Genomic DNA, 26,011 nt, shown 5'->3' with positions numbered 1-26,011 from the left:
TTTACGAGCAAAATGGAGGTACTAGCAATTTTATGAGCACATATATAGCTGGGTCGACATCGCCCATTTGTGAGCAAAAAGGTGGTCGGAAAAGAACTTTTGCTAGCAAAAGTGCTATCAGAGTTAGTGCTCGAAATCTGCTAGCAAAACTGACTGTTACGAGCACTTTAATACAGTTTTGCTAGCACCATTGTGCTCGCAAACGACCGCTTTTTTGTAGTGAATCGAGAATATTAAATGAATATGAAATGTGTTGGTATTTATAGAGTTGGTAAGTATTTATAAAAATTAAATTAAATTCAACCCACAGCCACTACCATTACCTAGCTAGCCTCCACCCTAGTTTCGGTGCGGCTTGGATGTTGCAACGGGCGATCTGGCCGTGCCAGACCACACCCCTCGTGCATAGGTGGGCCTCCCCCTGCCTAGACCCTGCATTGGAAGCCCTGCAGTGCTGAGGGGTTGGACCGCTATGCTGGAAACGCAGTTTGGCCCAATCCCGCTCCGAATCTAGGCCCCAAGCAAAAGGCATGTCAAGTTATGTTTACTAATTGGGATGAGAATTGTATTGAAATTACAATTTTATGGAATTAGAATTACTGATAATATTCCAATTTAATTTGTAATCTTATTTGGTAAACTTAAATTATTTAAGTAATTGACATACAATTTTATTTCCAAATTCTTTTTTGATAGCTAAAACAATTAACAAAAAAAATTGACATGTGCAATTTCTACATGTGTGTATTATGTATGTTTGTGCATAGCCTTTGCACTGTGTAGCATTTGTAGGATGTGGGCAATGTATTTGAGAGAGAACAATTATTTAAAATTTTAGATATTTTCTTTGATTTTTAAATTCGAATTACGAAATTGTGATGATCTATTTTTGAATTTATTTCAAATCCCTATTATACTCATGATATCAAAGTTGTTTCCATATCAAAACATGTGTATGATCGTATCAGTTAGTATAATAGAAATTACAGCTAATTCCAAATTCAGATCATCAAAATTGAGAACAATAATGCTAAATATAACATGCAAAAAATTGACCATTGAACTAATTATTTAAAGCGTATTTATTTGTTATCTCGTTTTTAGTTACGAGAGTAAATATTTGGAGGTAATATACATATATAGCATTCCCATTAAATGATTGAGAGTTGTTGCAGCCATCATAATCTAATCCACCTCAAATAGTGTGCCAATCCCCAAGAAAATATATTCATGCTACACTTTCCTGGCTCCATTAAAATTGAAATATTTTTTTTCCTATTAAAAATTAAATATTTTTAAAAATAGAAATATCATCAATTTCGTTTTTTCTCTTATTTTATTTTCTCTTAATTAATTCATAACATTACATAAAATATCGTGAAAAAAATAAACGTAATGTGACAGAAGAAGGAAGTACGATTTTACATCCAGCCCTAATTTTCTAATCTTTGGGAGGATATGAAATCAAGATCCATTATTTAAATATTATAAAAGAAAGTATAACCAATAAAGAAATATAATCTCACCCATATTTGCCTCAATCTTGCATATTGTGCATATTCAAAGAATGTATTTATTGCTGTTCTCAATATCAGATTTGTGATTATTTCAAATAGAAAAATACAATTGGACACCAAATATGACACACACCTGCCATTGTTGATGGAAACTATGTCGTTTTGTATTTGAAGTGGATACATAATTTAAGCATGATAATGAAACTCTATGATTATCTTCGAATTTTTCTTTTGTAAAGCTAAAATTTCACAAAGTCATATTATGAGGCTAAAGGTAGCTATATTTTCAAAATCAGGATTCACTTTCAAACTAAAATGTCAAAATCGGTATTTGTTGGACTTGCATAATGTACTACTCTTTTAATATTTTCTCTAGCTCAAATTGCATTATAAATTTATAATATAATTTCGTGACAATTTTGCTACTTCACGGTTTGTTCTAGCTGATTATTATAATTGTTCACAAAATTCCACCAAATTTTATGATATTTGGCAATTTACATAATACTATAAAATATCAAAATTTAAGACGGCAAGAAGAAGAGCCGTGTCTCATTGAAACACAGATTACATATTATAATTATATATAGAATTGAGTAGAATAATAAAACGTAAATTTTAAAAAATACTATAAGTTAGTAATAAAATTAGAAGCTAGAGGTGGGGCACATTTACACAGTTTTCTGACTTGTAACATGTGCAGTGGGGTTATTAAACTTCTTTAAATAAAGTAAATTTTAAGCCAAAGTTTCCACTCAAATTAGATCTCTGTCATTCCATTGTGCCCCAATTTCTACTCTCTTTTTTAAGTTATCAATATTTAATTTGAGATACGTATGCAGTGACAATACATGTAACATATTACGAATCCATAAATGAATAGTAATATAAAACACGTCGACCACAAGATATTGTTGATTGATCTCATCAGAGTAACAAACCATGCAATTCATCTCCCCATTATCATTATTAACAAGAGATAATCATATCATTTGATTAATATATACTAGTATTTCATTCTCTAAATCCATTCCAAAATTATTTTATTCTGTGTTGTGAAGTGTGGCTCGTATACATAGGGGGTGCTCGGTTTGCAAGATTGTATCCGGGATTAAATTTGTTATGTGTTTGATTCATGAGATTCAACCTCATAACTCAATCCTAGATGGATAATCATGGGATAATTAGTCATAGTAAGCTAACCCCTATGACTAAAATAATTCCACAACTCAATCCTAGATTGTATCTTAGTACTATTTTATCTTGCAAACCGAACACCACTATAATATACTGAAACGAGTAAATAAAAGAGTCTCTACTTGACTTTAAATCGATGTTTTCACAATTTAATATTTTCACAATTGACGTTTTCAATTCTCTTTGAATCGGATCCTCTCCAAATCTAGTGTTTTTCACAATCGAACCACATATATCGAGGTCTCTTTAGTTTTTCGCTTATGCACGATTGAACTGTGGATTGATTATAAGATTGAATCATAACAAATTTGGAGTGCTTAGAAAGTAGTCATGAACTAATCTTAGTTTATGCATTTCTCATTTATTAAAATAAATATATAACATAAGATGTTTTATTATATACTCCCTCCGTCCCCAAATATTGTCCCACGTTGATTCGACGTGAGTTTTAAGAAATGTAATGAAAAGTGAGTTGAAAAAGTTAGGTGAATCCTACTTTTATATATTAGTTTTATAATAAAATATGAGTAGGAATGCCTTAGTAGAATATGAGGTCCATTACCAAAAAAAAAAAAAAAAAAGTGAAATGAGACAAATTTTGTGGGGACGGACGTAAATGAAAAATGGGACAAACATGAAGGGACGAAGGGATAGAAAGGATCAAGTTGTTATATATACCTCCCTTCACATAACATCACTATTTTCTCCACACTTCTTTTTTCACTTTCCCATTCTACCCCTCTCCCCGCGTTTCCCTTCATCAAATCCACCCTTTTCCCAAGCCCTTTTTCGTCAAATCATAAAAAACCTCCGGCGGCGGCCATGGACATCGGCTTCATGGAAATGATGCAAAACAACCCCGATTTCTCCGCCGCCTTCGACGACGACAGCGACAACACCAACAACAACAGCATCGAGGATTTCGAAAACTTCGACGTCCAATCGTACCAAGATCCGTCGCCGGCGCTCCCTCCGGCGCCGAGATCGGTGGCGGCGATGAGGGAGATGATATTCCGGATGGCGGCGATGCAGCCGGTACACGTGGATCCGGAGTCGGTGAAGCGGCCGAGGAGGAAGAACGTGAGGATATCGACGGACCCGCAGAGCGTGGCGGCGCGCCACCGCCGCGAGAGGATAAGCGAGCGGATCCGGATCCTGCAGCGGCTGGTCCCCGGCGGGACGAAGATGGACACGGCCTCGATGCTCGACGAGGCCATCCACTACGTCAAGTTCTTGAAGAGACAGGTCCAGTCGCTCGAGCGGGTCGCCTCCGCCCGCCCCGAGGCCAGGTTCCCCGTGCCGATGTCGAGCGGGAGCTATTATCCGGCGGCGGCGGCGGAAGGGTACCGTTGATAGGGGGATTGGATGGTGGGGGTTAATATTTGATGATAAAATTTGATTTGATTAAAGTGGTTAATTGGTTGATTATATATGAGTTTATGATTGCCTAATCATGTCATGCATGCTTTTCTACATAGAATAAAATAATTCAGTCTAACCATAATCTCTCTCTCTCTCTCACACACATACACACTAGATAGATGGTGTTTTACATGCTAAACCTAAGAACTTAGTGTATGTTTGTAGCCTATATAATTTAATTCATTTGTCCAGTTAATCCATTAGCTGAAAGGGTGAGTTAGCATCTCAGCCCAATTTTATCTTGATGTTTATCTTAAATTTCATCTTATATTATCGTGGGTTATCTTAGCGTTTCTACTAAACTAGCACTTAGTGTTAGAATCATTCTTAATGATTCACATGCTATACATATATGTTAGAATATGAATGATAAAGTAAGTAGAACCATACCAATCATATCATCGATGTTCAGTGGAACATGAATCTAAATATAACATTATGTACCCAATTATTTGAGGGTATAGTTGTACCCCTTGTTATACGCTGGATCCGCCAGTGGTCGCACATACAAAATGTAGAGAGAAAGGTTGGAGAGAAAGGTTGGATGAATCTTATTTATATTCAACTGTTAGACGAATATATTGGACCAACACATCTATGATCAATCTTTATATATGATCATAAATCTTGATAATCAAGCTGTGGTAATTTTACTAGACTTATGATCACCAAATCAATTGCAAGTAATTTAGTGTGTGATTGGATATATTAAATGTAGAAAATTCCCAATTTGTAGAAACTTGGTAAGAAACCAAGAAAATCATAGCAAGAAAAAACGTTGATGAATTTGCAATTAATTATAGATATAAGTGTTTAAATAGGGGCAATTTGGTAGGGGAATTTCGATGGCATAAAATGTAATGTAGCAAAAATGATGCTCCATAAATTAGAAACTAGTAGGTCCATTTAAAAACATAAATGTAGCAATTCTAAGGGGCAAAGGGTCACCTTCTAGGTGCAGAAAACATCATTTCATGAAGCACTATACAATTATGAAAAAGATTTGAGGATTTTTGAAGCTGAGGTCCCTCCAACATTAATTAGGTACCTCCCTCGCGATTCGTAAATTTCGGATTTTTGTGTTGCAGATGATATATTTTTTCAAATAAAATAATACTACTAGTATTCTTTTTGTGCATATTTAATTTGACCTGTTACAAAATAATTTAATGTGGTATAAAATGAATGACTCATGTTAAAATTGAAACCGGAAAAGCATAAAACAATAGTGAATGAAAAATTAAGTGGTTTAATTAATGAAATGGTTTAGTCATTTTAGATCATTTCAAATATACACAATGATAGTTAAATACATGCCAAGTTGCCAACTTAAGGAGAGAATAAAAAAATTACTCTAGCATCTCCAAGTGCAGCGATAAATGGAAAGGTAAACTAATATAATTACAATATTTACCTTTTTTTCCATAAAAAATCATTCTTCAATGGGAGAGGTAAACTAATATAACTACCATATTTATCTTTTTTTCATGAAAAATCATTCTCCAAGGGAAGATATATTTGAGAATGTATTATACATTTTCCCAATTTGAAGATGTATCTTTACCTCCCAATCAATTGAGAGGTAAAATCTTACAACTACCATATTTTTCTTCTTTTTATGAAAAACTCTTCTCCAAGGGGAAATGTATTTGAGAAGGTATTACACTTTATGTTTTTCAATGCATTTTATACTATTATTTTATTTTTAAAAATTAATTTACATTTCTATATAACTTTTCCCTTTGGAATGTGTTATAACTTTCTAAAAGAGTATATTTCGCTTTTTAAGTAGGTAAATACATAATACTCCCTTCGTCCCATAAAAATATATGTACTTTTTATTTTCGTCCGTTCCACAAAAATATGTGCATTCCATTTTGGAAAGTTATAGTACTATTTAAATAATGTAGGTCCCAATATCCACTAAGTCTATTTTAACTATAATTCTCCTTCTCTCTTACTTTACCATATCATTCTCATCCTTCTCTCTTACTTTACCAATTTTGTCTTAATTCCCGCGCCACACCCAATACCCATATTTTTATGGGACGGAGGGAGTATATCTTTTCTATATATCTTTTCCCTTTCCAAGCAAATAAATCTTCTAAAATAAAAATATTTTTTATAACCAACGAACTGAAATTGTTGGTCCCAACGCAACCCAAATTACATTTACAGCTACATACTCAGTAGCAGAAAATGACGAATAATTATCTGTACCTAATATTTTAAAAGAAACTGACAATAGAATTAATTTTAATTTTGGAATGTTCTTTTCCAAAGTACAGAAATAAGATTATTCAATCTCAATCAAACCTGGTGATCTAGCTATAACCACATTAGTCACAACCATAATGCGACTATTATTTTATTTTACTTTTTTATTAATGCTTTTTTCGTCTGCGTAGCTCTGATTTTTGCTTTTAGTATGTATTTATTTAATGATACATATGATTTGATTGTATTATATAATTCGTGATATTTTAAATGCGATAGCACGAGGAGTCCACGTGAATCCCATCTACGTGGTTATTCATTTCTTCCCACGTCATATTGGATTAGTATTTTATTAATCATTCTATTATTTTGAGTTTAATAATTGGACCAGGGGCGAAGCCAGGAATTTGTAAGGAGAGGGGCAAAATTACATACGAAACTTTTTTAAGAATTTGAGGAGGGGCATTTAGTAAGAAATTGAAAGAAATAAATTAAAAAATATATAATATCTACATGAATGTGAAAATATGAGGTGGGGCAATTGCCCCTCTATTAGTGCATGTAGAGCCGCCCCTGAATTGGACTATGTGATTATCAAAGGGAAGCGTGCTCAGTTTGAGATTCGTACTCTCGTCTCTCGATCTTACAAAGGCGAGGAATACTACTGAGCTATTATGTTTTGTAATACTGTATATGACTCCAAGAGAAGTGAGACACAAGTTTATAGGACTAATTACAACGATACTCATAGCCATAGACTAACAAAATGAACGCATATAGGTCTCCAATGTGGAATTACATGCATTAAAAATGTAAACAAAACAAGAGATGCTGTTAAAGTTAAATTTAATTAGTTATAAGATATTTGTTTCAATTAATAAAGAGAATATTTACAATCTATAGGGAGGTCAATTTTGTTCGAAACCAATGAATAAGTTTATTGATTAATAAAAAGTACTAGTTCAAGACTGATAATTTATTACCAAAAAAATAATAATAACGACAAATCAAAAATTCCTTATTATAATGTGTGTTTGTGCATCTCTTTATTTTGATGGGATAATTCCCTATCTAATAAATGCTACTATATGATGCATGGACCTTTCCTAGATACAGTTCATTCTTTCATAAACATCATACATATACTGTATACATGTACTTTTAAATTTCTCATTTTTCTCTTCAGTTCAATGTAGCAGGGAGACATTTTATTTTTTATAATAATGGAAACTGTCCTCTTCTTGGATTTCAATCTCTTCTGCATTTATATATATATATATATATATATATATATATATATAGGGTTTTGATCTATGCAAAACTAGATTTAAATACAGAAACGCAGAACAATATCATAATTAGGTCACTTTTAGGTCATAATTAGGTAATTTTTAGGTCATGCTAACAAAGCATGACCTAAAACGATCTTATCATGACATTAAACCCAAATATTATAATATGACCTAAAATTGCTTAATTATGACCTTCCGTGTTTTTGGTTAATTATTGACCATTAGATCATCTAATCCTAGGGCCAAGATTTGGTCTGCATTTCTGGATTTAAACACATACTTATTTTGATCATCTCCCTATATATATATATATATAGGGTCTTGTTAGGTTGAGATTTTTTAGCTTAATTGAGAATTGAGATGCATTTTCAGCCACTCATTTTGAAATGTCAACTACAAGTAGATTATATCAACTAAGGGTATTATCGTCATTTCATTTCAATAGCCAGAATATCAAATGTCAACAACTCGTATTAAAATGTCAACAACTAAAAAAAAATAATTTTTTTATTTTTTTAAAAAAATTTTAAAAAATTTTTAAATTTTTTTTTAATTTTTTTAATTTTCACGCGATGTCAACTACGATGTGTAGCCTGCACATCAAATGTCAATAGCCCTGCACATCAAATGTCAATAGCCTGCACATCAAATGTCAACAGCTTATAGTTGACATTATATGTGTATAGTTGATATGAATCATATATGTAGTTGACATTATATATGTGCAGTTGACATGAATTGTATATATAGTTGACATTATATGTGTGTAGTTGACATGAATTGTATATGTAATTGACAAAAAAAATAAAAATAATAAAAAAATAAAAAATCGATTTTTTTTTAATTTTTTTTTAAAAAAATATTTATTAAATAAAATGTATGATGAAATTACCATTCTGCCCTTTCACAATTAATTAATGTAAAAATATTTTCCATGTGGTAAATTCTGGACCACTCATTTAATAAAAATGAGTGGCTAATAATGCATCTCAATTCTCAATTAGGCTAAAAAATCTCAATTGATCACAACCCTATATATATATATATAATATAAATAGAGAGAAAGAGATAAAGTTATTTTTTCATATTTTGGGGGTGTAGATCAGTAGATGGTGCTAATTTGTTTAACTAAACATTGTTATTCATTATTGGATTCCTTGCCTTAATTTTTCCTTATACGTATCAAATGTAAAATTTAAAATACATGAGAAATGTTAATGGTGATAAAAAATATTATTCATAAATTAGTATTTTGTTTTCTTATTCTATTCCATCAATAAAGTCCATTTTATTTGCTTCTTTTGCTTTCTTTTTAAGAATTAAGGTTTTGAAATGGGGATTAAATGTCGTTAAATAGTGTGAACTAATATTTATGGATAGTTAAAGTTATAATTGACCACCAACTTATAGTCAAATCTGAAGCAAAGAGATATAAATGCCAGTATTATTTAAGTCAAACTTATACTTAATTAACTATTTGCGATTTGGCCTCTTATTTTCAAATTCACGGCATACAAATATTAATACTAATATTTAAAAAATTTTAGTTTAATTTAATTTGGTCATATTAATTTGGTAGTGTAATTTAAATAATACCAATATCAACCAATTTGGAAATCAAAAGTATTTTTTTGTTGAGAAAACAAATACTACTACTTTTTATATAAGTTCCAATTTAAATATTTTAGAGTACTTTAAAGAAAAAAAATAATATGAAAATTTCACATAGTATGTAATGGAGCATTACTGTGATGCTTCTATTGCAAATTATTGAAGAAAGAAAGGAATATGTTTACTTGTCATTGGGCTTGACTTGTAAGCTGCTACATATATTAATTCTAACTTCAAGCCCAGCAGCCCAACGAGTATAAGAAGCTATGGTAGCTGATCTGGGAGTGATTCTAGCTCAGGAAGATCTATTACGTATAGCCAAGTGAGCTGTAGAAAGGCTTGAGGCAAGCACGCCATCTTGGGAAGACTCCTTAACCCGAGATGCTTAAGATTATTGAGCTGTGTATTATCCTCTGACAGCTCTACAAATTCTGGGCACTGATATATGTCAACATCCCTTCTGGTAAACATCTCATTGTCCGACAATTGTGTAGACTTAAATGTGTAAGCTCTTTGAGGACTTCCAGACACCTTTTCATCAGCTTTCTCCTCTAACTTGGATAGATCATTTCTTCCCCATGACAATCTCAACTCTCGGAGATTGTTTTTCTCAGCAAACTTTGCTTTCTTTGCCTCCATATGGCCATTTACTCTCTCCAGATGCCTAATCTCAACCCTTCAACTAAGATTCAAACATTCCAGTTCCTCAAGTTGGTTGAGACCCACTACAAACATGCTCAATGTTTTCAGGTCATTCAACTCTCTAATTTTAGATGGCATCTCACACAATGACTTGCATTCCCACAAACATAGATGTTGGAGATTACGTAATGATGTGAGCTTTTTAGGCAAAGCCATAAGCCTATCACAGTAATCTAAGTTAAGGAATTGCAAATTCCAAAGAGTACATAATGAGCTTGGGAGAGTGCAAATTTCGGAGCTAGACAAATTCAAGTGTCGTAAATGTTTAAGATTGCCGATGGAAGGAGGCAACTCTTTTATTGCTTTTGCATTTAATACTCTTAAACTAGTAAGCTCTAAGACGGAAGTAATGTTCATGTCTTGCTGAAAAGTTTTAGGAAACAAAGCGGGTTTTTGTAGCAAATTAACCTGTCGGATAGTTGATGCACTTGCTAGATTTCCTTTACTCTGTATTCCAGGAACTTTGTGCTCCATTATTGATTCAGCCAGGTCATGAACGAGACAATGCATACTGGTCATGCTCTGCTTAACGCCATTTGATTGTAGAAGAGATCTGAGCAGTAACTCATTACATATTTGATTTCCAACTTCTTCCACTTGTAAAGTCCCCTTTGATGAAATGTAGCCATGAGCTATCCATAGAAGGATTAGTTGTTTCTTTGTAACGTAATAGTCTTTAGGAAAGGCTGCAAAATAAGCAAAGCACTGTCTAAGATCCAATGGAAGATGATGATAACTCAATCTAAATGCTGGCATTATTAAACTCTCTTCTGCATTATTTCAGCAACCTTCTTTTGGCGTGTGGTGACGATGACGGATGAGCCAGTTGAGCCACATGATAGAACCTCTTTTAACTGAAACCATTTATCATGCTGGTCGTTCCACACATCATCCATTCCGAGAGGCGTCGCACAGCAGCATCCAAGTTTTGCAGATCCCAGGCGTTTCCACTCCCCGTGGCAGATTCAATCATGGCCTTCACCAAAGTCTTCATCTCAAAATTATCAGAGACACAAACCCAAATCCTCAGATCGAAGTGCTCTTTCACGCGCGGATCATTGAAGACTAGTTGGGCAAGAGTGGTCTTCCCAAGGCCTCCAACACCAATGATTGGCAGCACGGATATCTCATGTTTCTCTTTCACATCATTCACTAACGTATTTACAATCTTGTCTTTATCTTTTTCCCTCCCATGAATCTTATTAGACTTGTTCAACAGGGAAGCCGTCTCGCGTGAGGCAAGTGAAACTTTTTTTTGGCCTATCAATGGGTATCTCCCGCAAGTGAAATTTACCGCGCTCCGCAGCAACAACCTCCACTTTCTGATTGACTTGTTTCATCCTCCTTGCGATGTTGTGGCGATACAGAATTTTCTTGAGGTTGTAGCGGTTGAATTTTGAGGGAGAGTTTTTGAGTTTGGAGACATGAGTGTTACACTCATCCAAAATGTCATCAATCTCATAAGCAAGAGCAGTAAGCTTCTGAAGCCAGTCTCGAATTGGCCTGCTCTCGAGTTGCTTGTCTTCGGCATCCTCCAACACAGCTTGGATGGTAGTGAGAGTGCTGCCGAGCTTCTTCATCTCAACATCGACCCCCAAGATCAGTCCAATCTCTTCCTTGATAAGAGAACTTAGATTATCAAGAACCACTTGAAGAAATGCCTCTGCCATTATGGAACAACAACAATTAACGATTCTTTTTTATGATTGCCAAACCAGAAACGAGAAGGATGAATGTGTGAGAATGGTATGTTGCAAAGTCAAAAGTAGGATTAAATGCTAATTGGGACCACCTTGGAGTCCCTTACTTCAATGATTTAAATGTTGAATTATTATCCACACCAGTTAGCACCCCAACTGCCGAAATAATTGAAGCAATAGTCATACTATTTGTTCATATGTTTGTTCGTGTCATTTATTTTTACTAAATAAATTTGAAGAACTCAAAATATGACCCTTTTGGCCATATTTCAGATTTTTCCTATTAGTATATGATTTACCACAAAAGATGTAGTGTAGAACGTCTTAGAGATTAGTCTCTGTCTCGACTCTAAGACCTCCAAGAAATTATGGGAGGCACTTGACGAGAAGAACCGCGTCGAGGATGCTACTATGAAGATGAATGTAGTCGGAAAGTTTATGGACTACAAGATGGCTAGTTCTTTGGAACATTGTTATGTGAGGGTCCTATCTATGCTCCAATTTCATTCATTAATTTATCACTTTTTGTCGAGCATTTGGGATGTAATCATAGTAAAGACCATGACAGCAATACATCAAAACATTAGCTAAGATCTTCCGAAAATCAGAAATACTTAGTTGGGAAGTATATATACATCATAAACATCAAACAAGCACATTCTTGGCATGCCATACCTTGTCTACAAAACGGCATCAACATTTAGTCACACTAGCCAAAGGAAATAGCTAAGGATGACAAAGAAAGATGATGGCACATCAACACTATTGATATAGTATATCAGGAAGCAACTAAAACACTTTCAGAATCTTAATCAAACAGCAATAAACTCTGAAATTTCAGCCTACTAGTTGAAAGTTACAACTCCATCGCCGAACTAACATGCTAAAGAGACATAAGCATACATCTTTATTGGCTCGGAAAGAGAGGGGAAGGCCCAAATCATTCATTTCTGTGGCTAGCTCAACATCTACCTCTTCGGGCACTAAACAGAGTTCTGAACATCTTCAAACATCAAACAATCATTCTCCAACACCAATATCACATACACTACAAAAACTTCAAGAAAGCTAAGTAAAAACACAGAAACAGATTCAGGTTCAGGACAGCAATTAAAAATACCAACTAACTAATATCATGATCTTATATTATGGTAATAGGCTAGAATACTCTAGCAAATTCAAAGTCGGCAAAACAACCGACTTATACTACTATAAGTATAGACACTAGGCCATTTTGTAGAGTGCACAAAAGTGTACAGTTTGAAAATTCAAATTGTACAACCTTTTACCTATTTACCAATTTGAAAATTCAAAACGACATGCATATGGCAGAATGGCCAATCGAATTACAAGATCAAAACATGGTAAAAATGACTATAAGGGGCTACTTGGTACGGGGGAATGGAATGACTGGAGATGGCCCCAAAGATCATAATGTATAAGCTCAAGAGGTGAATTTTGTTGAGAAAAAGACTGAGGATATGGCAGTTTATGAGCTTTTGACACACAACAAGAATAACAAAGTGAAGAAACTTTCATTGCATGATAAGGAATATTACAACTGCTAAGAGCAAGTTTAACTACATCTAGAGTAGGATGTCCTAGTCTACTATGCCACAAAGACAAATCTAGACTAGAAAATTGACTGGAACTGCTGCTGGACTGTGAGTTGGCCAAGCTCAGGGGCTGGACTCTCTGGACTGGAAGAAGAGATGGGGACAATGCCTCGCTTGATTGGGGTATGATCAACTAGGAAGTGATATAAGCATCTCTCAAGAGTTCATTTTAGCACAATTTCCTTGGTGTTTAAGTCCTTAACAAAACAAAAGTTGGGTGAAATTAAAAAAAGATTGAATTATCTTGAGCAAACTTACACTCAGGAGATTTTTAGTGATGTTAGGTACATGCAAGAGATTTTTAAGGTGAAGTTTTCTGGAAAAGTTAGCTGAGTGTGATTTAAAAACACTTTCTCCAATATTTGCAATATTAACAGCAGCCCCCATTATCAAGCAAGATATTCTTACATCCAGTGTATTCAGTGCTTATGTTGAGGTTGCTGAGATCATTAGACACATGGTGTGTTGCTCCATAGTCTGGATACCAGCTTGAAGAAGTATTTGAACCATAACTGAACTCTGATGGAGCTCCAACAGAGAATGAGCCTGATGGAGACCTTGGCACTGAGCTGAAGGATTGAAGAATCCTTGATTTTGCTGTTGAGGAGCACTTCCTCTGAACTGAACTTGAGGTGGTGTGTAGTTTTGTTCAAACCTATGCCAACATTTTGCTGCAAAATGACTGGGCTTTTCACATAGCTGACAGACAATTTTGTTGCCTCCTCTGCCATAGCTCTTCCACCTCGGCCTCCTCTTTGATTACTGCCTCCAAATCCTCTTCCACTTTCTGATTCAAACTTCTTGTTAAAATTTTGTTGCTCCCTTTTCTGTCCAAACTGTTGCTGGACCAGATTCAGTGAAGGTTGAGATCCATCTGAGCTGATGGAATGAGTTCTAGTTGATTCCATTCTTGACTACACAGACTGCAGGATCATAGTCTTGGCTCATTGGATCTGATCTAGATGTCACTGCACAGACTGCAGGATCATAGTCTTGGCCAAGTCCTCCCAGGCAGAACTTGCTCAGCTTCTGAAATTCTACAATCAACAGATCCAAGCAAATCAAAGTAGGTTCTCATCTTACCCAAATACTCAGTTATAGGCATTCCATCCTTCTTTAAAGTCTGCATCTGTTGACGGTATTGCATCACCTTGGCTGTAGAGAGGCTTGCAAAGTTGGTCTCCAATGCACTCCATATATCTCTAGCAGATCTGAGTCCTACCACCAAGGTTAGAGCATTTTCTGACAATGAGGACAAGAGCCACCCAACTACTCTCTTATCTTGCCTTTGCCAAGTTATGAAGGCTGGATTTGACACCATTGACTCTCCATCTTGGTCTGGAATCAGCTGTGGAGGAGGATCAGTCTCTTCTGTGATAAATCATTAAGGCCATAGCCATAAACCGCAACATCTACTTATTGCTGCCACATGAGGAAAGTTCCATCAGTTAACTTGACTGAAATTGGAGGCAACTGAAAAAAAATTGGTGGCAGTGTTGCCAGCGGTATGGATTCATTGGCTTCTGCCATTTCCAGAAAGAAACAAAGAAACTAGGCTATAGGGATAGGAGAGACAGGATCAAAAGGATCCTGCTCTGATACCATGAAAACATGTTGCGGAATCCATAAAGAAGAAAGATGAACTTGAATATGCTAAATATGTATTGAGAGAGAAGTCACTATCGTTCATTCACAACTTCAGCTCGTGTGAGGTTGGTGATTGGTTTCTCTTGTGCACCACACGCTGCACTCACACATTGATCATCAAGGCTTGACAACTTGACATTGCACACTGTGGCCGGATCACCTTTGCTATCACTTCCAACAGAGTTACACTTGCAATCGACTTTGTGCACTTGAACATGTACGTGCTTCAGCCCTTGCCACAACGCTGACATTTCAAAGTTCATCAACACTAGGAAAAATAATGAAATAAAACAAGAATAAGAGTTAGTGCGTTTTATACTATTAGTAATAAAGATAAAGAATAAAGAAGAATACATTGAAATAGAATTACTCACCAACTTCGTATACTCTCTCCAAAGCTATTTCTTGTACATCTTCTTCATCAATTGAAGACAGAGTATTAAACCATAGTTAAGCTCGCTTTGTACGTAAAATCAACAAAAATTAGTTGAGTTATTATGGTAAAATATAGATGCTTCGAACGTGGGCAATCTTGTGCCAATCCTCTCCACTTCCTCTTTGACATCTCCTTTCCAGTTGTGGGAATCCATTGACTGATATACCTTTCAGATTTGGCAGAGCTGGAATTGATACAATCTTTGGGCAGTCTATAAGAACGAGTCTATTAAGAGATGGTAGCTGACCTGGGAGTGATTCCAGCTTAGGAAGATCTTGTAGTTGTAGCCAAGTGAGCTTTTGAAAGGCTCGAGGCAAGCGCGTTATCATGGGAAGTTGTGTTAAGAAGAGAAACTTAAGATTATGGAGATGTTTAATATCCTCTGGCAGCTCAACTAACTCTCGGCAGTCCCATATATGGAGGAAATCCAGAGCAGTAAGGTGCCCCAACATTCCTTCCGGTAAACATCTCATTGTCCAACAATGCTCTAGACTTAATTTTGTAAGATCTTTTAAGGCTTGCAAACCTTCTCTTGTCACAGAGATCTCTTTTGCACCCATAACAACCAGTGATCGGAGCTTACTGAACTTTGCCAATGTTTCTATAGGGAAACATGTCAGGCTCTCCTCAATATCCACTTCGAGATTCATAGGAATGTCCTCCTCAGATAATAAACACAAAGTTGAGCTACTGCATCCTAGTAACTTCAACTTTTGAAAGGATGAAAGTGTTGGCAGTATTAATGAAGAGCAATGCTTAATCCTTAGAGTTTCAAGATTTGGGAATGCTTCTTTACTCTCATGCTCCTTTGAAAGTCCCTTAAGATTAGGGAGATCAGTTAAATGCAATTCTTTCAAAGCTAGGAACTGTATCTTTACTGAGTGTCCACACCCAACTTCTTCAATAATATACTCCACCCTCACATTCTTCAAATGCAGCTTCTCAAGATGAGGTAACTCTCCCAGTGGAAGATGTCTACCACTGAAGCCTTCTATATAAAGAGATTCAAGATTGGGGTGAGGTTGAAGTGCTTCCAACACCCTTTCATCAACTTCCATCTCTAGCTTGGATAAATACTTTCTTTCCCATGACAAACTCAACTCTCGAAGATTGTTTTTCTTTTCAATCTTTGCTTTCTTTGCATCCATATGATCTTTTACTCTCTCCAGATGCATAATCTCAAGCCTTCCACTGAGGTTCAAGTATTCCAGTTCCTCAAGTTTATCTCTGTGGTGACCCACTATAAACATACTCAATGTTTTCAGGCCATTTAATTCTCTTGTTTTAGGTGGCATCTCACACAATGACTTGCAATAGGACAAACATAGATGTTGGAGATTCGCTAAGGAATTGAGCTTCTTAGGTAAAGCCACAAGCCTATGACACATGTCCAAGTTGAGGGTTTGCAAATTCCAAAGAGTACATAACGAGTTGGGGAGAGTGCGAATTTCGGAACAAGACAAATTCAAGTATCGCAAATGCTTAAGATTGCCTATGGAAGGAGGCAAATCTTTTATTGCTTTTTGAGTTGCATATAATACTCTTAAACTTGTGAGCTCCAAGATGGAAGTAATGTTCATATCTTGCTGAAAAACTTTAGGAAACAAGGCAGTTTTTTTAGCAAATTTACCTCGCGGACAGTTGATGCACTTGCGAGATTTCTTTCACTTTGTATTCCCGAAACTTTGTTCTCCATTATTGATTCTGCCAAATCATGAACGAGATCATGCATACCGATCACATTAATATTAACACCATTTGTTTGTAGAAGAGATCTAAGCAGCAACTCATCACATATTTCATTCCCAACAACCGATGAACCGGCTGAGCCACATGATAGAACATCTCTCAACTCAAACCATTTATCCTGGTGGTCGTTCCAGACGTCATCCATCACAATCAAATATCTTTTTTTGCTCAACAATTCCCAGAGTCGACGCTCTGTAGCATCCAAGTGCTGCAGACCCGAACCTTCTCCACTCCCTGTGGCAGATTCAATCAAGGCATTCACCAAAGTCTTCATCTCAAAGTTATCAGAAACACAAACCCAAATCCTTACGTCAAAATGCTCTTCCACCTGCGGATCGTTGAAGACTAGTCGAGCGAGAGTGGTCTTGCCAAGGCCGCCAACACCGATGATTGGCAGCACGGACATCTCTTGTTTGTCCTTCACCTCATTCACCAACATCTTCACAATCGTGTCTTTATCTTCTTCCCTGCCATGAATCTTATCAAACTGGTTCAACAGGGAAGCCGTCTCGCGTGAGGTAGGAGCAGCTTCTCTTGGCCTATCAACAGGCATCTCGCGTAGATGAAACTTAGCACGCTCCGCAACAACTGCCTCCACTTTCTCGTTGACTTGCTTTATCCTCCTTGCTATATTGTGGCGATACAATAATTTCTTCAGGCTGTAGCGGCTGAGTTTGGAATGTGTGTGGTTGAGTTTGGAGACATGAGTGTTGCACTCATCCAAAATGTCATCAATCTCATAAGCAAGAGCGGTGAGCTTCTGCAGCCAGTCACGAATTGGCTTGCTCTCGATTTGCTTGTCTTCTGCATCCTCCAACACAGCTTGGATGGTGGTGAGAGTGCTGCAGAGCTTCTTCATCTCATTGTCAACACCCAAGATCAATCCGATCTCCTCCTTGATAAGAGAGCTCAGATTATTAAGAACGAGTTGAAGAAATGCCTCTGCCATTTTGGAACAACAACAATTTTCGAAATGAGATCTGAGAAGGATGAATGTGAGAGAAGGGATTGCACGTAAACGTTCAAGTCTTTTTACTATGTCAATTTCTATTTGCGAGTTGTGAATATTGTACTATAAAAGTTGAGGAACCTACCACCTAAACTTGTCTTTTGTTCAGTAAATCAAATGTTAGCAGTTGAACAATCAAGATTGAATTTTTTATTGGTTTGATGATATGATTCAGAGGACCTTATGATTAATATAATAATCCCCCTTCCCCACTTTGACTGAGTTTTAAGAAATGTACAGGGAAGTGAGTTTGAAAATTTTAGTGGCATATGGATCCTACTTTTATATACTCCTCCGATTTCTTAAAAACAAGAACTTTGGGAATGACACTAATTTTAATATAAAATTAGTAAAGTAACAGACGAGTGAGAACAAGTGGGTAAAAGTAAGAAAGATGACGAGAAAAAGTAATGGATTGTGGGATCCATTTTCAGAAACGGAAAGTTTCTATTTTTAGAAAACAGGTAAAAAAATTCTATTTTTAATAAACGAGAGGAGTATCAGTTTTATAATATAATAAAGAGCGGAGACACTTTCTCCCGCGCGCAACTTGAGTGCAAATTAAGGCGGCGGAGGCTCATGAGGAAATAGATCTTTGCAGAAGGTAACGAAAACTGAAAAAATGCTCATAAGATCTTTGAAGAAGGCAGCAAAAATGATCACCAGATCTTCTGAAGTTCCACGATGCAAACCAAGATCAATATTCAATAGCCATCATCTCATTTGGCTTCGCACTCCATCCCTTTTCCGATCACTACTTGGCACATATCTTGCCTATGCAACAACATCAACGTTGTCACACTAAGCAAATGTAATAGCTAAGGTTGACAATGAAAGATGATGACACACCCACATCATACTACACAATAACAGCAATACATCAAAAAATTAGCTAAGATCTTCTAAAAATCATAAACACTCAATTCTGAAGTATATATACATCAAAAACATCAATAGTGCTTATTCTGATGGTAGCTCAGATTGTCAAGAAGGAGTTGAAGAAATGCCTCTGCCATTGTGGAACAACTGTAGTTAACCTTTTGAATTGTATCTTCTAAGGTAGGGTTTACTTTATCTGCAATCATAATTCATAATAAATACTAGATGGTTATAACCATTGTTGTGTTGCGCGTCGAAATTATTTGGCCACGACAATTATAAGAGGTCATGTCAACAAGGGATCAAAACATAGTAAAAAATGATCATAAGAATTTTGAAGAAGCCATCAAAAACAGAGAACAGTAACTCACAAACAATGTAAATATATAAATAAACCGTAATCTATTCTATGTCAACACAAACACGAATACGAACATGAGAAACACGACACTTTGAGAGATGGGAACAGCACTCTACCAATCTTTGTACCTAATCGACTACCTTTCATTTTAAAAACTTTTTCCACCTACATTCCATTGAAACATGGGATATGCATCCTAAGGTGAAGAAGTGATACTCCTCTAACTCTCTCTATACTCATCTACAACAACATGAACCATGTCGTATTCTATGTACTATTTACACAGACGTATCTCGTTCCACATGGCCCTTACCACGGCCCAGTCTGCGTCCTTCTCAAGCACTGTCTCTTCGCCCCACTCTGCTGTTTTACCATCTCCAGCTCCTGCCAACATCAAACAGAAAGATTATAAGAAGGTGCTAGTTTCAGATGGTCGATATCTCATCCGATCAGCAATGCCAAAGAGATATAATAGGAAAAGTGGTATCAAGAAAATATCAAAGATTGAGTCTTGATGGGAGGAGCCAGCTTCTTCCAGTGAAAATTCAATTTTCGGAAAATGGGAAAATAGGATCAGTAGGGAGTGGAGACGAACCATACGTGACCATTGCACAAAACCAAGACTTTGATAAGGAAAGGGAGGGAAGATAAATGATAAAACACTAGTATTGATGGGAAAATAGTCTCAAGAAAATATCAAAGAATGAATCTTGATGGGAAGAGCCGTGCTGCAATAGGGAGTGGAGACGAACCATCCGTCGCCATTGCACAAAACCGAGAATTTGATAAGGAAATGAGAGGGTCAGGGGAGGATGAAAATGGTAGCCATATATCAAATGTCATATTCAAAATTTGTGGCGTGAAGGCAAAGCAACGAACCTGATTCTTCTGCATTTCCATTATCTCTGCCTGTTTCTTCTGCAATTGTTCGTTTTCCTCCTTTAGTTTGGCAACTTCTGCTTCCAACTCCATAGTGTAAGCCTGCAAGAATCCGAAAGGAAAGCTGGTTAGTCAGGTCCAACGTCGAATTCCTAACGGGGGGGAAAATAGAGAGAGTAGAAAAACAGTAAGGCCGACACGCTGAAAACTCAATTTGTTGATTAATGCCAGGGTACATGTTCCTTAGAGCATACACTAAATTACCTTGAATATTATGAGATCTCTAAGCGTCTCATGAAGAGTAACTTTCATGTCTCGTCACACTAGACCGCCTATCACAATACAACTGTGCTGCATAAGACATCCAATTTTCTTATTCAAATGTTTTTGGGGACTTCCATGGACGATAAAAGAAGAACTTTGACGATCAATAACTTAGAAAGTGACAAGAGCACGAAATCTATATTCTTTTGTCTATGCAGAACTTTATTATTAAAGCCCTACTTCTAGTTACTTCTCGAGCACTGGTACATCAGAGATGGCACCATATACATATCATAACGTGTGAAAAGGTTTGATCCATATTTTTTGAAAGAAAACCAATTCAAAACCTCAATCTAAAGCAAACATCTAAAGACGGACAATTTCACTAATTAAGAAGAAATTTGCCCCCCTCAGATACAAGATTGCTAAACATTTTGAAAGGAAAAGACGAAGCAACAGCAGCCGCAAAGAAGGTAACTAGATGGCATATATCATAAACACAGCGCGTTGACAATTCCTCATTAGATGGGTGGAAAAGGAACAATGTCATGTCACTAAGAGAAACCTTGAATACACGAGTAATGAAACGTTGGATCCAAGGGTGCACGACTATTGACAGAATACGAGTGCAAAAATAGGAAGCGACTAGAACTCTATAGGACATTGCATTTAAAATAGCAAGTAATCTACCATGTAGAAACCTATTTTTTCAGTTCGTTTGTAATACGTTCGATGTTAGGGCCTGCTAAACCTAGAAATTATCAACGAAGTAGCATCAAAGCCAAGAGCCTTAATTTACCTTCAACAATGACCTATCTGTCACATTCATAATAATCTACCTTCTTTATTATGTATTTGTCACATTCATGATATATTTAAGGTTTTTTACCTGCTTGCGAGCTCGTGACCTTGCAGCCGACTCTCTGTTCTTTATCATCCTCCTCTGCCTCCTTTCAACCACCTTCTCCAGAGCAGCACTCTTCCGACCTCTCAAACCCCCGTTAAACACATAAGGAACAGGCGACACTGAAGATGTATCCCCGTTACTCTTGGAGAGCCCGTCTGACGAAACAGCTGGAGATCCATTAGACCCCAAACCAACCATCCCAAGCCCTCCACCTTGCAAAGCTGAATTATGGACTGGTGAGTTATTCATTCCCGGGTCAGAAATCCCAACCATTCCGCCCCTAATCCGTGGGCTACTTAACTGACCGTTACTTGGAATCCCCATAGCTGATCCATAACCCATCGCGGACTGTTTAGGAAGGATCTGCTGAGGCTGATGTTGCCTTTGCTGCTGCTGCAGCTGATGATTCTCCATCTGCTGTGCAGAAGACCTTATGCCATTCACATTCAATGGTAAGTTAGCAGCCGATTGCGCAGCCATCGGATTACTAGTTTCAGTAACCCCAGCACCAATCAACCCCAAATTCCTACCAGCCTGCTGCTGCTGCTGAAATCCGAACCCCAAACCTGAGTTGTTATTCACAGGGTGCCACAGATCACCGAAAATCCCAGCATTGTTAGCAGCAGCAGCCAACTGAGCCTCCTCCCTCACGACCCCGGCCCTCACCAAGAACTCCTCAAGTGTAATCTCCCCCAACGTCTGCTGCCTCTGTGGCATGCCAAAACTAGCAACGCTGACGGCTCCCTCCTTTGCTGCAGCACCCTCTTTCGACATATCCCTCCACACCTCATCAACCGTCTTCTGGCTTATTGTCCGGGGAAGGATCAACGATCCCTGCCTCTGCAAGCCACCCCCTTCTTGACCACCACTCCCACCACCACCGGCATCTCCACCACCACCACCAATGGCGGGTGTGAAGTTCTGATTATCTTCTGCACTCCATATACTCTTCAATAGCTCATCCATGTTCATTGACCCAAAATCCTTCCCACTCCCCCCAATAGTATTCTGGAACTCGTCAAAGGTTAAAGAATAGACAGAGGACTGTCGCGTCAACGGGCTATTATTCGCCACCCTCCCGCCACCGCCAGCTGGTGGCTCGTTCGCGAAATTCTTGAAATTTAAATTACTCCCCATTTCCAACACTTCCTCCCCTCACACTCCCACCAATTTAATCAAAACCAATCCAAACCAATCCCCCTTACTCTATTGAACGACAGAATAAACTCCAAAGCTGAAAAACAACAGATCACACCTTCCTATCCTTCACTCCTTCAACAAATTCACCTACAATCAAAGGTGAAACTATCTACAATCAGCAGATTCACAGCTACCAAACACATAAAAACACAATCTTTAGCAACAAAATTGCAGATTAACCTCTCATGCTTCAATCTCACAACATAAATTGTAAGCAAAATATCCCCTCATGCTTCAATCCCACAATTCCGAAATGTAAAGAAACCAAAGTAAAGATGCCCACACAAGATTCATCACAAAAACACCAAAAAGATAACAGAATCCAAATCTAGTAAGCAAATGCAAATTGAGCCCACAACAAAATATCTATAAAGCTATCAGCTCAAAAGCATGATTCCCTAAAAATTGGGATACCCACACGCACACACAAACAGCTCAAGAAAAGACTAACCGCAAATCCCAAAATGGAAACTGAACAAAGCAGTCCCAATTAACAGTTAACTGATGGCAGTGAGAAATGGGATAAATCCAACAAAAAAATAGCAAAACACAAACACAAAAGTTCTCCTAGCCCGAAAAAATGACATAAATATAGCCAAAAAAATGACGAAGCAGCAGAAAAAACAAATAATTACATTAATTAAATATATTATTTTCTTACCAAAATATGGTTGTGGGCTGCCGCCATCTGTCCCCCGATGACTTTTCAACAGAGGAGAGTGGGAATGCTTATTTATGGGCTAAAATAAAATAAAATAAAATGGTAGGACCCACCCACTGAAAATCGTGGACCAATCATAATTGTGGAGTAGGAGGGGTTTGGTGTGATGTCAGACCAACCGCGGGTGGATAAGTGGTGAGATCTGGACCGTACACGGGCTTGATGGATCAACGGCTGAGATTGGTTCTTTGGTTTGTCGTGTAGTTGGAATTGGGGTGGGCCGTGACGGGGCCGGACCGGCCCGGCCCGGAATGATTTGATTTTGGTGCTCCACTTATTTTTGGTGTGGGTTTTTATTTTTTTTTGGAATTAATTAATTTGGTTGTTTTTGTTGTTAGCATCCGCAGTGGGACGGATGTCCCGACGGACTTCCCAAAAACACTTCATGCCACGTCATAAGGACATTCCACTGCACAATGGCGGACATCCACAATAATAAAAATTCACAAATTCACCAAATTAAACAATTTACGAAATTAAACAATTTACGAAATTAAAATTTCGACACGAAAACGGACGGAGAAAGTGCAATGATAATTTCATTAAATAAAAAAAAGTACATTTCAACAAAAAAAGTCTAAACAAATTACATTTTAAATATCAACGATGACCCATCCGCGTCCATGGCTCTTCAATTATATCGTTTTGGAGTCGAATATGAGCTTGTCGTTGGCGCATGTCGGCAAATGCACAAACTCGATCGGCCTCTTCATAGGGTATCCCCATACGTACATTGGCGGTGGCTATGCCGTGGCTTGGACCGGCATCATCAACATCATCATTGGCCCAATCAGTCAGTGTTGGACCTTCATCTTCGACAATGATGTTGTGCATGATAATACATGCGTACATGATATCGGCGATGCTGTCAATATACTACAACCGTGATGGACCCTTCACTACAGCCCATCGAGCTTGGAGCACACCAAATGCCCGCTTCACATCCTTGCGCACTGCCTCCTGACGACCAGCAAAATAGACCTTCTTTTCTTCTGTGGGGCATCTGATCGTCTTCACAAAGACGGACCACATAGGGTATATCTCATGCGCCAAATAATAGACCATGTTGTGCTGGTTGCCGTTGGCGACGAAACTGACTGCCAGACCAACACCTATGCACTGGCCGTTGAAAAGGGGCGATGACTGAAGGACATTGATGTCGTTGTTCGACCCGACTACTCCAAAATACGCATGTCAAATCCACAGCCGGTAGTCAGCTACCGCTTCAAGGATCACCGTGTGATTCTTGCCCTTGAAACTGGTAGTGTACACCCCTTTCCAGGCGGCGGGGCAGTTCTTCCACTCCCAATGCATACAATCTATGCTGCCCAACATTCTTGGAAACCCGTGCTGACTCCCGTGCATATCCATCAGAGCCTGGCAATCTTCGGGGGTAGGCTTCCGAAGATACATATCCCCGAATATCTCCCTAACGCCCTCACAAAAAAAACTTCTGACAATCACGGGCAGTCATCTCGCCGATGTGGAGGTACTCATCAAACATGTCGGTCGCACCTCCGTATGCTAGCTGCCTGATTGCGGCAGTGCACTTCTGTATGGGCGTATGGCCGGGTTTACCAACCGCATCCCCACTCATCCTGAAATACTCGTATCGACGCTCTAAAGAGCCCACGATACGCAGAAATAGCGGACGATGTATCCTAAAACGTCGCTGGAACATGTTCTCCCCAAACCGCGGCTCCGGAGCGACGTAGTCCTAATACAACCGACGGTATGCAGCGATGTGGTCCCGAGGTACTATAGTTCGACGATGGATGGGACGAGGTACGCCGGCTGTTGCTGCTGCTGCAAGGCCGTTTTTATCGCGCGATTTATCTCCCTGGATGTAACGACCCGCAACTGTTCTCTAATTCGCCGACGTACCTCATCAGAAAGTCCACCACTACCACCCACACCACTACCACTAGCTATTATGGATATATAAAAGAAATGTAGAGAGAGAGAAACTCGTTAAAAAAAGTGGTGCGAATGAAATGAAATTCAACGAGCCGTATATATAAAGTTTTTTTTTAAAAAAATGAAAAATCGGGACGTCCGTCGGAACATCGGACGTCGTCGGAAAGCCGAGGATATGCGGTGTCCGCAGCGGACGTCCGCATTCGTCCCTCCCATGCCTAATGGCGGACGTCCCGCGTGGACGTCCGACACGCCGATCCGACATCCGACGGGACATTCTCCGTTGTGGATGCTCAATCGGAGTTTGCATGTGCAGTTTTGATTTTATGTCATTTCATGATTGATTTGTGGGAAGAATAGGGATACGATGTTTCTTTTGTGTTTGGTCACTTTTTCATGTAGTAATAATTAATTATTACGAAATATTGAGAAATTTATTAAAAAAATTATTTTGTGAGTCTTGTTAAGATCTCGACATGTGTTATGTATGAGATTCTGGTTGATAGCACTTTTTTTTTAAATCATTTAATATTCATCACTATGTTTCAAAATTGAGTGAAAATTACAAATGTATGTCGGTATGTGCTTAACAAGGTAGCAAGATGGTATTTACTGTGCACTGTATCAAATCTTGTGGGAAAATTTATAAATACAATTTGAAAGACGAAAATTATAAACATCTCAATGTACATTATCTCATAAAAATGTGTCCTTCATTCGAGACATTAGACAGATACTAGACTCAATGTATATCACAACAAAATTATT

The 26,011-nt window shown here is 37.6% G+C and overlaps 5 protein-coding genes across 14 annotated transcripts; 1 reads left to right on the top strand and 4 right to left on the bottom strand.

The window, feature by feature from the left end:
- Positions 1-3,334: 3,334 nt before the first annotated feature.
- Positions 3,335-4,197, top strand: LOC121764860 (transcription factor HEC1-like). The gene has a single exon (XM_042160884.1). The coding sequence runs from the start codon at positions 3,537-3,539 to the stop codon at positions 4,065-4,067; it is 531 nt and encodes a 176-aa protein (XP_042016818.1). The 5' UTR covers positions 3,335-3,536; the 3' UTR covers positions 4,068-4,197.
- Positions 4,198-9,934: 5,737 nt separating this feature from the next.
- On the bottom strand, positions 9,935-10,885 carry LOC121763694 (putative disease resistance protein RGA3). Its single transcript, XM_042159751.1, has 2 exons — positions 10,747-10,885; positions 9,935-10,644 (listed from the first exon to the last, which is right to left on the bottom strand). Exons 1-2 carry the CDS (start codon positions 10,820-10,822, stop codon positions 9,935-9,937), a joined length of 786 nt encoding a protein of 261 aa, XP_042015685.1. The 5' UTR covers positions 10,823-10,885.
- Positions 10,886-11,160: 275 nt separating this feature from the next.
- LOC121765629 (putative disease resistance protein RGA1) lies at positions 11,161-11,628 on the bottom strand. Its single transcript, XM_042161833.1, has one exon. It carries the CDS (start codon positions 11,626-11,628, stop codon positions 11,161-11,163), a length of 468 nt encoding a protein of 155 aa, XP_042017767.1.
- An 804-nt stretch (positions 11,629-12,432) lies between these two features.
- On the bottom strand, positions 12,433-18,164 carry LOC121765164 (disease resistance protein RGA2-like). 6 transcript variants are annotated; one of them, XM_042161205.1, is made up of 3 exons: positions 15,296-18,164; positions 13,683-15,189; positions 12,433-12,706 (listed from the first exon to the last, which is right to left on the bottom strand). In XM_042161205.1, exon 1 carries the CDS (start codon positions 16,935-16,937, stop codon positions 15,417-15,419), a length of 1,521 nt encoding a protein of 506 aa, XP_042017139.1. In that variant the 5' UTR covers positions 16,938-18,164; the 3' UTR covers positions 12,433-12,706; positions 13,683-15,189; positions 15,296-15,416. The 6 variants fall into 6 exon arrangements, with proteins under 6 accessions (XP_042017139.1, XP_042017138.1, XP_042017143.1 ...); XM_042161204.1 differs by lacking the exon at positions 12,433-12,706 and adding an exon at positions 12,766-13,471; XM_042161209.1 differs by lacking the exon at positions 12,433-12,706 and having other exon boundaries at positions 13,643-15,189; positions 15,296-17,340; positions 17,417-18,164.
- A 1,193-nt stretch (positions 18,165-19,357) lies between these two features.
- On the bottom strand, positions 19,358-23,340 carry LOC121765801 (ABSCISIC ACID-INSENSITIVE 5-like protein 5). 5 transcript variants are annotated; one of them, XR_006042867.1, is made up of 5 exons: positions 23,057-23,204; positions 21,388-22,692; positions 20,499-20,585; positions 20,235-20,336; positions 19,702-19,739 (listed from the first exon to the last, which is right to left on the bottom strand). XR_006042867.1 is itself a non-coding variant. In XM_042162042.1 (4 exons), exons 2-4 carry the CDS (start codon positions 22,540-22,542, stop codon positions 19,665-19,667), a joined length of 1,332 nt encoding a protein of 443 aa, XP_042017976.1. In that variant the 5' UTR covers positions 22,543-22,692; positions 23,267-23,340; the 3' UTR covers positions 19,358-19,664. The 5 variants fall into 5 exon arrangements, 3 of the variants coding, with proteins under 3 accessions (XP_042017976.1, XP_042017974.1, XP_042017975.1); XR_006042866.1 differs by having other exon boundaries at positions 20,499-20,580; XM_042162042.1 differs by lacking the exons at positions 20,499-20,585; positions 23,057-23,204 and adding an exon at positions 23,267-23,340 and having other exon boundaries at positions 19,358-19,739.
- Between the last annotated feature and the right edge of the window lie 2,671 nt (positions 23,341-26,011).

The sequence above is a fragment of the Salvia splendens genome, chromosome 14 (genome assembly GCF_004379255.2).
Source record: "Salvia splendens isolate huo1 chromosome 14, SspV2, whole genome shotgun sequence".
Taxonomy (NCBI): domain Eukaryota; kingdom Viridiplantae; phylum Streptophyta; class Magnoliopsida; order Lamiales; family Lamiaceae; genus Salvia; species Salvia splendens.
The sequence above is the reverse complement of the archived record's forward strand: the minus strand, read 5'-3'. Positions and strand labels throughout refer to the sequence as shown.

What these genes read in the sequence shown, in the direction of transcription:
- LOC121764860 (XM_042160884.1), top strand. Translation starts at nt 3,537, where the DNA reads ATGGACATCGGCTTCATGGAAATGATGCAAAACAACCCCGATTTCTCC.
- LOC121763694 (XM_042159751.1), bottom strand. Translation starts at nt 10,822, where the DNA reads ATGGTTTCAGTTAAAAGAGGTTCTATCATGTGGCTCAACTGGCTCATC. An exon ending in TCACCACACGCCAAAAGAAG is followed by an intron (nt 10,645 to 10,746) that starts GTTGCTGAAATA and finishes CTTATTTTGCAG; the next exon opens with CCTTTCCTAAAGACTATTAC.
- LOC121765629 (XM_042161833.1), bottom strand. Translation starts at nt 11,628, where the DNA reads ATGGCAGAGGCATTTCTTCAAGTGGTTCTTGATAATCTAAGTTCTCTT.
- LOC121765164 (XM_042161205.1), bottom strand. Translation starts at nt 16,937, where the DNA reads ATGAACATTACTTCCATCTTGGAGCTCACAAGTTTAAGAGTATTATAT.
- LOC121765801 (XM_042162042.1), bottom strand. Translation starts at nt 22,542, where the DNA reads ATGGGGAGTAATTTAAATTTCAAGAATTTCGCGAACGAGCCACCAGCT. An exon ending in GGTCACGAGCTCGCAAGCAG is followed by an intron (nt 20,337 to 21,387) that starts GTAAAAAACCTT and finishes GGATTCTTGCAG; the next exon opens with GCTTACACTATGGAGTTGGA. An exon ending in TGGAAATGCAGAAGAATCAG is followed by an intron (nt 19,740 to 20,234) that starts GTTCGTTGCTTT and finishes TGATGTTGGCAG; the next exon opens with GAGCTGGAGATGGTAAAACA.